The sequence below is a fragment of the Olea europaea genome, chromosome 6, assembly GCF_002742605.1.
Source record: "Olea europaea var. sylvestris chromosome 6, O_europaea_v1, whole genome shotgun sequence".
Lineage (NCBI taxonomy): Eukaryota > Viridiplantae > Streptophyta > Magnoliopsida > Lamiales > Oleaceae > Olea > Olea europaea.
Window position 1 is genome coordinate 26814575 of NC_036242.1, and position 13510 is coordinate 26828084.

Genomic DNA, 13510 nt, shown 5'->3' on the forward strand with positions numbered 1-13510 from the left:
GAGATGTCAACCAAGGTGTCAAACTAGATGTATAATAGCATAATTTTATTATTTTTAAGTTGGTTTTAAGATTTTACTTTGAAACTATTTGTTCTGAAACGATTGATATAATTTATAGATTAATTAAAAAAAATACTTAAAGCATATTTAAGAGGCTCTCTAATTTTAAAGAGCATGTTCTACAATTTAGAGAATACCTATAAATTTAGAAAGTAAAAATTTTTAAGTACTCAGACGAGTTTTTTTACATTTAACATGTAATTTTACTACTCTAAATATTTATTATTTTTTCTATCTTTTATTTTCGTTAACGTCCCATGAAATTAGTATATTATTTTCTTCATTTGAAAATTGAAATACCTTAAGTGCATTTAATTATAATTAATGAGTTTGACTTTCTAAATTTGGAGAGTCAAACACACTCTCTAAATTAAAATGTTACTTTTAAAAAAATATGTTGAAGCATAATTTTAAGGATTAATTCTTTAAGAGTATCTTATGTTTAAGGAGTTAATTATAGATGTTCTTATAGGCTTTATTACTAATTGGGAAGGTGTTGTGGAGGTAATCAAGACACGAGTTAATCTTACTACCAATTAAAAAGAGAAAGAAAAATGAAAAATATAAATATAAAAAAAGAAGTTGATTTCAAAACTTTGAATTGAAACTTAACGGTATGACTAATATAAGTCTTTTAATTATATGTAATGCCACTTTAATTTCTATCCATAAAGTCTATAAGTATTCGCATGCCCTTCACCCTTAAATCTATTATCTAATCCAAGGTCGGCAAACAACCCCTGACGAAACACCTCTCTTCTTCATTTTCTTTCAAATTCATCAGACGGTATTACAGAGATGAATGTGGTAAGTGGTTTTGAGACAGCAATGAATTGCCTTCAAATCCCATACCTAATTTCTCGTTTCTTTTCAATGGTTCCCCAAGCGTACAATTTCTGCAAGTGGGGTGCACTAATTCTTGCTGTTTTCCATGGCAACTTTTAGCAGTATAATCAGGAGAATCAAGATAATTTTCATTCATTTACATGTATTCAAACCTTCTCCAACACAAACTTTTGTTCAAAGCAATGACTTTGAATTTAGTGGTGATGATGATGACGATGAATGGTCTTCTGTTCTTCACAACAACAAGAAGGAAGTGTTGTTTATTTTGAACCAAAAAAAAGGTCCATGCAACCGCATGCAATATAGCCATGCGGTCGCATGGCCTAATGTTGAGACCATTTGGTCTTGGCATGGGCAAACCACGCGACCGCATGGGTTTGTACCATGCAGTCGCATGGTGCAATTATTTGGTCGTTGGAGACCGTTTTCTCCTGTTGTACATTCAAAATTGGTATTGTTTTAAAGTTTGGTACCATTTCATGAATGTGGTGTATGCCTATATATATTGGATCTATATTGAAGACAAACGCTTTACAAAAACATCAAAGTTCCATATTACTTCCAAAATCAAAGATCAAAGTCTTAAAAGCCATATTCATATTCATTCTTTGTGTTCTTCAAGTTTTTTAGGATTTGCACTTGTACTTTAATGCTTAAATCTTTACAAGACTTGTTATAATCCTACAAATCATTTGCCAACAACCTTCGAAGCATCTCAAATTCATAGGAGAAGGGGCAAATATCGTTTGAGGACAACGATATCGTGTTCAAGCCATTCATTGATACAAGTTCGAGATTATCTTGTTATTGACGTTTTCGGTTCATATTTTGTGATCTCTACCCCAATCCGGTGAATTTTCTCCAACAATCTTAAACGATATTTCTGCAATGGAAAGCGAGACAATGTTGACAACAATCAAACTCCTGAATCAAGACTTGATGCGGTTAGATCAGTTCGATAGAACGAACTACACTCGATGGAAAGACAAATTGAAGTTTCTTCTCACTGCACTAAAAATCTTCTACATCCTAGATCCAGAATTGGCGCCACTACTAGAACCAACAAATGGAGAAACTGAAGCGGTAAGGAATGAAAGACAAAAGTGCCAAAAAGATGAGTTAATATGCTGCGGTCACATTCTCAACGCATTATCAGATCGTTTGTATGACTTGTATACAAACACAACTTTAGTAAAGGAAATTTGGGATGCGCTCGAAAATAAGTACAAAGCGGAAGAAGAATGTACAAAGAAATTTTTTAATTTCTAAGCACTTTAATTTTAAATTTTTAGAGAATGTTTCCCTTCTTCCCCAAATACATGAAATGCAAGTAATTGTCAAAAAGTTGAAGACGGTAAAAATTGAAATACCAGAGACCTTTCAAGTGGAGACTATAATTGTCAAACTTCTCAAAACTTGGAAAGGATACTGGAAGAAGATAATGCATAGTTTCAAAAATTATTCTTTGAAACAACTGTAAAAAATCTTCGAATTGAGGAAAAGTTGAGATTACGTGATAAAAGTGATTTTCATGAGAGCACTTCCAAAGTAAATGCTATAGAAAATTTTGAATTGCCAACAAAATCTAACAAAAAGAAGACTTCAAGGAAAGAAGAAGACCAAATGAGGATGCTTTGTCTGTAAAAAATCTGGATACTACGTAAAAGATTGTAGAGACCGAAAATACAACAACTCCGAGGGTAAAGTAAATTCCATCCAACAAGACAAGATTGTAGCCACCATGAGCAAAATAAATGCAATTAAGGAAAAAGTTTCCGGCTGGTGGTACGATACTTGTGCCACGATACATGTATCATATGACAAATATTTGTTCAAAACATACAATGAAGTGGATGGAGACCAAGAGATCCAAATGGGTAATGAGGTGCGGTCCAAAGTAATTGAAAAATGAAGTGTAGAAATTATCTTCACTTCTAGGAAAAATATTACTCTCACAAATGTACTACATGTTCCGAATATGAATAGGAACTTAGTGAGTGGAAATCTTTTGGAAAAATCGGGCATTAAAATTGTCTTTGAGTCCGGTAAATTTGTATTATCACTTAACAGAAAGTTTGTTGGAAAATGCTATTCATGTGAAGGAATGGTCAAACTTTGTACTATTGACAATGAAATAAATAAAGTTGATTTTGGTTACATGATTGATTTATTTTCTTTATGGCATGCTAGATTAGGTCACATAGGTAAAAGTACCATGAAACGCATGAGAAATTGTGACTTATTTTTCATATGATGAAAATGATGCCATTAAATGCAAAATATGTGTAGAAGGAAAAATGGTTGAAAAGCCTTATCAAAGCGTTAAGAGGACTTCTAACATATTAAAATTAATTCATTCCGATATATGTGAATTGAATGGCATGCTAAGAAGAGGTGGAAATAGATATTTCATAACATTTATTGATGATTGCTCAAGATATACCTATGTTCATTTGATGAAACATAAATACGAGGCATTTGATTTATTTAAGACTTATAAAAATGAAGTTGAAAATCACTTAAATAAGAAAATAAAGACCTTAAAGAAGTGATAGATGTGGTGAATAATTCTCTAGTGAATTTAATTTATATTGTGAACAATATGGCATAATTCACCAATGTTCTGCACTTAGGATACCCGAACAAAACGATTTGGCTGAAAAGAAGAATAGAACCTTAGTAAAAATGATTAATGACATGCTTATATATGCTAAGTTCCCATTTAATTTATGGGGTGAAGTTTTATTAAGTGCATGTAGGATACTTAATTGGATTCCTTCTAAACATACAAAAGTTTCTCCTTATGAATTGTGGAAAGGAAGAAAACCGAACATTGGATACTTCAAAGTGTGACGGTGTCTTGCTTATTGCAAGAACGAAAATCCTAATAGGAACAAATTAGGTCCAACAAGCATTAAATATACTTTTGTTGGATATGCTAATAATATCAAATCTTATAGATTGTTAAACTTGGAGATCAATGTGATTATCGAATCAAGTGATGTAGAGTTCTGTGAAGATCTGTTATCATCGGAGAATGAATTAAAAGAAAATATTGAAAACATCCCTAGCTCAAGTGGAATACGTGATGAAATGTCTTCTAATGATGTTGATAAGTCTAATGAACCACGAAGAAGTAAGAGAACTCGAGTTGAGAAGTCTTTGGGACCGGATGAAATTGATTCTTAACTTATCTCCTTGTACTTAGAGAAGGAAATGAGTTGAACGTTGTATGAACAATTCCTTTTGTTCTACAAGTGGAAACTGATCCTAAAAATTATAAAGAAGCTATGGCTTTTCATGATAGCATTTTTTGGAAAGATGCAATTAAAAATGAAATGGATTCGATAATGTCTAATAAAACTTGGGAACTTGTCGATCTACCACCAGGATCCAAACCTATTAGATTTAAATGGGTATTTATGAGGAAATATAATGTTAATGGCTCTCTAAATACTTTCAAAGCTAGATTAGTAGCTAAATGATATCGACAAAAGGAAGGAATTGACTATTTTGACACTTATGCACTGGTAGCCAGAATAACATCGATTAGGATATTATTCACATTGACTTCAATATATGACTTGTATGTTCATCAAATTGATGTCAAGACGGCATTCTTAAACGGGGATCTCAATGAGGAGGTCTATATGGAGCAACCCGAAGGGTTCGTTCTACCAGAAAATGATCATAAGGTATGCAAGTTAGTAAAATCTTTATATGATTTAAAATAGGCACCTAAGAAACGGCATGAGAAGTTTGACTTAGCTATAACATCATTCGGATTTAAACATAATAGCATAGATAGATGTTTATATTCTAAAGTGTACCATGATTATGTGACATTTATATGTTTATATGTTGACGACATGTTGATTATGAGTAATCACATGGACGGTATAGAAGAAACAAAGAGATTTCTATCTTCCACATTCAAAATGAAGGATCTTGGTCAAGTGGATACCATTTTAGGTATCAAAGTCATAAAGACTAGTGGGGGTTATCACCTAAGTCAATTACATTATATTGAGAATGTGATAAACAAGTTCAAACACTTGAACATAAAAGAATATAGTACCCCGGTTGATCCAAGTTCAAAACTTGTAAAGAATGATAAAATGGCGATTGCTCAATTGGAATATACTAGTGCTATTGGAAGTCTTATGTAGGCAGTTCAGTACACAAGACCGGATATAGCATATGCTATTAGTAAACTTAGTAAATTTACTAGCAATCCAAGCAAAAATCATTGGAGGGGCATTGGGAGAATTATTGGATACTTAAAAGAAAACCAAGAACTTAGGCCTGCAATATACTAAATTCCGACAATATTGGAAGAATTTACCGATACTAGTTGGATATCTAGCAAGGGTGAAAGTAAATCCACCTCAGATTGGGTGTTCACTCTAGGAGGAGATCCTGTTTATTGGAAATTAAAGAAACAAACATGCATAACACACTCGACCATAGAATTTGAATTTGTAGTCCTATCGGATACCGGGAAAGAGGTTTAGTGGCTTAAGGATCTCTTTTATGAGATACCTTTGAGATCAAAGAATATTTCTTCAATACCTATCATGTGTAATAATCAAGCCACATTACCAAAAGCATACAACAAGTTATACAACAGAAAGTCTAGACACATGATTCTTAGACATGAGTATATAAGGAAGTTAATCAAGGATGAAATAATTTCCCTAAATTATGTGAGGTCAATTGAGAATTTGGTGGATCTTTTGACTAAATTTCTAAATAGAGATTTAGTAGCATCTACTTCTAGTAGGATGGGGTTGAAACTCCTTAACTAAAAAGATTCACCAATGACAGCAATTCTACTTGTCATTATTCAAAAGGTAATTTACGGTTTCAAAGGGTAACAACAAATCATTTGATACGTGAATAATTACAGCATTATTAAATCCGCAATAATCCTATCTTAATTAAATTAATGCTAGTTGTTACTGAAATGAGGGATGAGCTTTAAGTTCTTAATGAAATTCAGTGCTAAAACACAAGTACCTCTAAAGGTAACAAAGGTACTGGAAGAACTTCACCTAAACAATCTTCAAAGTGGTGCAGCCTTAATAGAGAGTTGGAGTTTCTCTCTTAAAAGATTGTTGAAAGAATAAACGCAAGGTCATAAAAGCGCTAAGCGAGTTATGAGGAACTTGAGAACATGTGGTACTCATGTGTGTATTCTTACCAGTATTGTCATATGGAATAACTGGTTTAAAACTACACGCTACCTTTGATTCCAACTATACTTTGTTTGAATTACACTATGGTTAGATTCAAATCGAAAGATATCTAATCCTTCTGCATGAGTATCGTATATTATGAATATGAGACTTGTTAATTTTGAACAAGTGGAGGATTGCTGTGATAATGTTGTTTAAAATAAATAACAATAAAAAAATGGTCCATACGATCGCATGAAATATAGCCATGCAGTCGCATGGCCTAATGTCGAGACCAAATGGTCTCGGCATGGGCAAACCATGCAATCGCATGGGTTTGTACCATGTGGTCGCATGGTGTAATTGCTTGACCGTTGGAGGCTGTTTCTCCCATTGTACATTTAAAATTTGTGACTTTTGGCTTCAAGCTTGGTAGCATTTCGTGAATGCGGTGTGTGCCTATATATATTGGATCCATGTTGAAGTCAAACACATTACAAAAACATCAAAGTTCCATATTACTTTCAAAATTAAATATCAAAGTCTTAAAAGACATATTCATGTTCATTCTTTGTGTTTTTCAAGTTTTCTAGGATTTGCTCTTGTGTTTTGGTACTTAAGTCTTTGCAAGGCTTGTTATAATTCTACAAACCATTTGCCAACAATATTCAAAGCATCTCAAATTCATAGGAGAATGGGTAAATATCCTTTGAGGACAACGATATTGTGTTCAAGCCATTCATTGATACAAGTTCGTGATTATCTTGTTATTGACGTTTTCAGTTCATATTTTGTAATCTCTACTCCTATCCGGTGAATTTTTTTCAACAAGAAGCTATTATACATATTTCATATTGGGCCTCATTGGACTCGACCCATTTCTTTAACCCATTTGGCCTACCTCCATTTCTATATATATATGAGTTTACTTCACACAACATAAGGTACATTCTAAAAAACCTAAGCCAAACCCTCTCTCCAGTATCGACACTCTTTATTTTCTTTTCGTTCGGCTGTTGACTTGACCGTCAGAGTGCAAACGGTCGCTGGACATTTTTCTCGACCGATGGCCTCTTTGCATCCCATCGAGTGTTCCGTGCACAAGTTTGGAGGGAACAAGGTCGAGATTTTGTTGGTGCATTTTTTAAGGTCAACAGATTGGCGCCATCCGTAGCAAATGGTACTGACCATGTTATACTATATTACTACATAAAAAATGGCCTCTGGAAAATTCCATTTTTCCGGTCAGCTTCTCTACAAAAATAGTAGAGACATCAACCAAAAAATTTAAGGGAAAAAGGGCTACTAGAGTTGGAGTTCAAAACTAAGTAATTTTTGAGGATTTTGTTGGACATTCATATCGAAGAATCAGCCATTCGAAGGATGAACAATAGATTATCAGCAAGCTAAACCTAGCAATTCTACCATCTTCTTCTAAAATGGCGGCTATTGTTGGGAATCTACTTAACATGCACAGCGAAAAATTAAAATATATTTCGATTCCCACCAAGAATTGTCTTTGTATTTAGATAGAAATTGTGATAAGATTGTATCTTTTCCAAATTTGCAAACTTCTTTGCTATTCTTTTCATTCCAACAATCTTGATTCGCTACCCACAGCTGTCCAATTGTCCAGCCTCCAATGGTGATCCATACAGAGAACAAGATTACAGCTACCAGAGTTTTCTTCTCTTGTGCTAGAAAGAATAATTATGAAAAAAAACCATGTGGATTGAAAACCCTAGCCATGTATTTATATATGCCCAAACGGGCCTGGTCCAGTCCGACCAAATATTTAATTAATCCATTTAATTAAATCCGGTCCATGAATTAATGAATTAATTAGGGCCTATAAATAACTAACACAATTAATTAATTTATCTAATGATTGTCAAATTAATTAATTGACAAATTGAAATTTTCCAATTCTCTTTTGTGTGTGACCCATTAAATTCCCGATCACAATATCTAACGACGTGAAGTATTATTTTGATCTAATCAAAACTGATAAATTTAAATACCCTTTTAATTTATCATCAATTCACACTCGCCGTCCCAGATTGACATCTAGTAATGTGTCAGGGCAGTACATGTGACGGGAAATGTCACGTGGTATGACAAAACCAAACTCGTTCGTTTATCGTGAAACTATAATTCCTTCATCAATATGATCCGATCAATTACGAGATATGAAAGTGTGTCAATCTTGATTAACGATCATATCTTTCACTCCACTATTAAGTCAATATAAGTCGAAAACTCTTTTTCGACTTATGAGTATACATTGGCCAAGGATTTCATCATCGATTTAATTGAATGAAACGCAGATCATAATCTCTTACTATCTAAGAGTGACGAATCCTTTTATTGGACAATCACAACCTTTATACGATTCTTGACGTACCCGAACGATGTCGTATTAGTGGCCCTTTGCAGAGCAACATCCAACACCGCTAAAGTATGACTGTCCTCATATAAGGTACCATGACGATCTCAAGTCAAAGGACCAATTCCACTACCGAACATTAGAGATTAACCACTAACACTCAGATAGTTATCCATATGGAATCTCTCGGCGGGTCTCCAATATTTTGTTCTATAACAAAAATATTCACGTGTTCATTTAAGTGTTACCGCACTTTAACTTGTAAGATCAGCTACTTACTTCATAAGTAAGAAATGTCACACGTGATGGTCTATCCGTAATAACGATATCCGTATCTTGTTATTACTTACGACCACGGATGATTTAAGATTCAATCAGATATAATTTATATCTCATAATCACAACTCCTTGTGATTAACAAACTACGAAGATTTGAATCTATGGACTTTATTATTTATTTAGTTGTCTATTAATTAAATAATAAATCTGCCATTAAAATGCATTAATTATATATCAGAAGCATTTATGTCCAAAATTGTTTGGACTTAGGGCATAGTACTTACAAACTCCCACTTGCACTAGATTCAATCACTTATGTAACCAATATCATAAGAGTCTACATGACGATCATGTTTATGCTAGAAAACTCTTTGTCAACGGATCTGCAATATTGTTAAATGTGAAAATTTGTTCTTCTATTTACGTCATTTCTATGTATTATCTCTCTGATGAGATTATACCGTCTTAATATATGTTTGGATCATTGATGAGACCTTAGTTCCTTCGCTTTCGCGATGGCTCTATTGTTATCACAATACAATGACATGTGATCAACAATATCAGGAACTACTCCAAGTTCATTTATGAACATCATGATCCAGATTGTAACTCTTTGCTACTTCTAAAGTAATCATGTATTAGGCTTTTGCTATTGAATCAACGGTTTCTTCATGTTTGGAACCCTTCCAACACACCGTTAAAGAATAAACAAATTTCTCCATATGAAATCTTCTTAAGATTTCATCCATGTAAATTGGGATGAGTTAAGCAATTTTCTAGATCTACCTCTATAGATCAAGTTGCTTCTCTCATATCGTTCATGAATAAATCCTTTAACAACCATTATTTCAACAAATGAAACATAGGATGTCGTTTTCTATAATATTAGAAATACGACAATGCTCCCACTATCTTTTTGTAAACACACAATTCGTCTTCAAATTTGATAAAATCAAATACTTTGAATTTTCTATCAAATTTAAGATTTCAGCTTCAAGAGACTTCTCTTAACCTATAGTCACGATATGCAATGTTGCAAGCAAAATCCAAACGGACTTCAGTAAGGCTACAGGAGAAAAGTTTCACCAAGGTCAACACTTAACCTTTGCTTCTAGCCTTACTTTGTATATATGGATATTCCCATCCATACTAACCTTTCCTTGTAAACTATTTACAAAAAACTTATGGGTTTTATTCCATCAGGAGGCTTGACCAAGGTCCAAACCTTGTTCACATACGTCGAGTCATCTCGAGTTTTATGGCCTCTTGCTATCTCTTTTAAGTCAACACTTGACTTTATGTTGGTGCAACTAGTAGGTTCATTAGCGTGGATCAGTAATACCTGATTAGTGATGGTGGATTCGCACATTCTTGAAGGTCAAATGATCCAATTAGATTCACATAGAGCTAATATGTCCTCAGGAGTCTTTACTTCCTGATCAAGAGTATGTCCTATATCAGATATGGGATCAAACTCGAATTTATCTACTTGGTTAACTATATCTGTGGAATCTTGAACTCTTTTAAGTTCTATTTTGCTCCCATTGTCCTCCCCTAGAGTAAACATTTTCTCTAAGAAGACGATATGTCGTGAGATGAAGACTTTCTTCACAATAATAGAATTTATATTCAAATATCTGCTTTGAGTATCCCACAAATATGTATTTATCGGATTTAGTCTCAAACTTATCCGATTTAAGGCGCTTCAAATAAGCGTTATGCCCCAAAACTTTCATATGAGATAAATTGGGACTATTGCCTTTTCATAACTCGTATGGAGTTCTATTAACCGACTTAGATGTGACATGTTTTAGTGTGTTGCATACTGTAATCAGTGCATGACCTCAAAACGATTTTTGGAGATTTGCATGTCTTGTTATTAATTGCACTCTATCTAATAGTTAATGATTCTTCCTTTTAGATACACCACTATGTTGTAGTGTATATAGAAGAGTCCACTGCAAGAGAATCACATTCTCTCTTAAATAATCTAGATTTTATTTTTAAGATACTCTCACTTGATCGAATCTTAATGTGAGGGTATCTTTACCTGTTTGTTACTCTGCTTTTAGTTTGAATCCCTTGAATTTTTCAAGAGTTTCATGTTTGAGTTTTCATCAAATATACATGATCATTGATGAAATAAGAGAAACATTACCTGACATTAATCAACACGAGTCCATATGCATCACTATGCATTAGACCAGTAATTATGCTGACCTTTCTTCTTTTCAAGTAAAAGAAGATACGGTCATTGTGCCAGACATGTATAATTTGTACTTGTCTAAATCAATTAATCCCAAGTATACATCTTTATGTAACTTTGAAATTGCATTTCATCTACATGACAAAGTCTGCCATGCCAAATTTTGATAATAATTAGATTATCGCATTTATGCCTTATAATTTCTATATTCATTATAGAATCCTTAGTATTAAAGAATATAAAAGTCGTTTTATAATTTACCATAACCATTAGGATCTTTATTAAGATAAATAAGAACAACAATTATCCTTAACATTAAAATAGTTCATGTACGAATATGAAATTCATTTTAATGTTTCAACTATGGTGGTTATAAAGCGACATTTCTCTAATTCCAATACTTAATCAAAAGGCAATAGCAAGAAGTATATTCTTACAAGCAATGCAGCAACCTTTGCTCATCTCCAACGTGTACGTTATCTTCTCGCTTTCGAAGTGATCTACTTCTATTTAGTTTCTCCATATTTGTATAAATATGAGATTTACATCTAGTATCAAATATCTAAGAAACTCATGAAGTAGACGTAAGTCACGCAACATTCCTTCCAATGACCTTTCATTCTATAATGAAACCAAGGGTCATTAGATTTGGTATTGTCCTTCGCTTAGATTGTTTTAACCATATTGGGTGCTTTCTCAAAGTCCCTTTAGACTTCCTCTTAATACTCTTAGAGGAATTAACAGTTTGCCCACTACCAACTTTGATAAAGGGCTTAACAGTTCTAAGTATGTTAAGCAACTTAATGAGTATGTATTCAAGTTTATTCATATCATAATTCATAATTAGTATGAATAACTCTATGACAGAGATTGCAGAGCTAAGTCAATACTTAGTTCATAGTTAATGATTGAACTCAGTTGAGACACTTCTCATGTCAATCATCTTCAGTACATGAGGATTGACTGAAAATTATTTTGTCACTTTGCATCGGTATAGTTGTTTGAAAGTCTTATATCTTTCCACACATGATTATTATCATACAACACTTTGTAATGAAAAATTATGTGTTAACATCTATATTTTCAAGTTGCTTTTGTAACTCAGGTGACGTAGTTGCAGGTATCACATACATTGCAGTACTATTGTCATCACTGCGTTTATTATAGCAACCACATTTTCCTTAATCGAGTCATATCCAGGTGTCTCTGAAAAATTGCTACTTAAGGACAACCAACTTATTCATGCTTGAGAACAATTATCGAATTGCAATGCCAATTAAGAAGATTTAATTTGATTGTTGGCATCCAATATGCCTCTCAAATACACATGGTTACTCACAATTCAATAAATATAAATGATGAAAAGAAAAAGAATAATATATAAAAATGCATCAATTAATTTAACATGTACTTTTATTAAATTAATTATGCTCCCACTGTTTAACTAAAATTTATGACCCTCTCACATAAATTTATGAAGTCTATACTCGACTCCCAGTGGACTGAGATCCCATCTATTATATCAAGACCTTGAGTGTACTCAACAAATCTTAATAAAATATTTGGATAGATACTATTATCAATTGCATCTACATACAACTCCCAGATCGTTAAGCTGACAACTCTTTATCTTCACACATCTAATGTGTTAGCTTAACATGCCTCTAAAATTTATCTCCTTGAGTGTACTTAACAAAAGATAAATTTTAGTTAAGTCAAACCCGTCATTCAAAAATATAAAATATTTCATAGTGTCAAACATATCCCTAATAGACCAGCCTTGAGTGTTCTCAACAAGTTGAGACGATTTTGGGACTTTGGTTTTTCACTATAATGATGGAAGACGATTATAAATGTGACTTAATATTTTATAAAGGGATTTTGCATTCAAGGGTCTCATTGTAACACATATATATTTTATTATACATATACCATGCAAATAAATACATATATAACATAATATAATAGTGTGGACGATTATAGACTTTACTATCTAGTCTTTCCGAGCCATAAGGAAGACAAGTTGGTCAATTTCTAGGGGTTATTACATTGATCAGTGTCAATACACCATCCCCATGATCTACTCATCTTCTTGTTTCTTCAATTAGTCCAGTTGCAACCTGTATCCTATACTAGTTGGCACGCTGGTCTAAATGAAATTGGACTCGCACGCCCATAACAACAATAATAATAACGAATTCACAGACCCAAAATGATCAAGAGCTCGCAGGCCCAAAATAATAACAATAATAATAGGCTAGCAGGCCCACAAAACAACAAGAATAAAAATCAACAATTCAACACATCCATATGGTCGAATCCATAATCATTCACTAATAATGCATTTATCACATAAATGTATTCTTATATAATATCTAATATTATGTGCACACATATTTCAAGTTTCTAGCAATTAAATAGACTAAACTCTTTTAGACAAATGGATCGGAACAATTAAATAATTAATTAATCATATTAATCAATTAATTTAATTATCGAACATATTTAATTAAAATCAAATTTTAATTAAATATCGAATTAGAGTCCAACTCAAAT

At 32.9% G+C, this 13510-nt stretch overlaps 1 protein-coding gene across 1 annotated transcript; it reads left to right on the forward strand.

Moving 5' to 3' along the window:
- Window positions 1-1794: 1794 nt before the first annotated feature.
- Window positions 1795-4095, forward strand: LOC111395334. Its single transcript, XM_023021318.1, has 4 exons — window positions 1795-2149; window positions 2574-2691; window positions 2893-2979; window positions 3867-4095. Exons 1-4 carry the CDS (start codon window positions 1795-1797, stop codon window positions 4093-4095), a joined length of 789 nt encoding a protein of 262 aa, XP_022877086.1.
- The last annotated feature ends 9415 nt before the right edge of the window (window positions 4096-13510 follow it).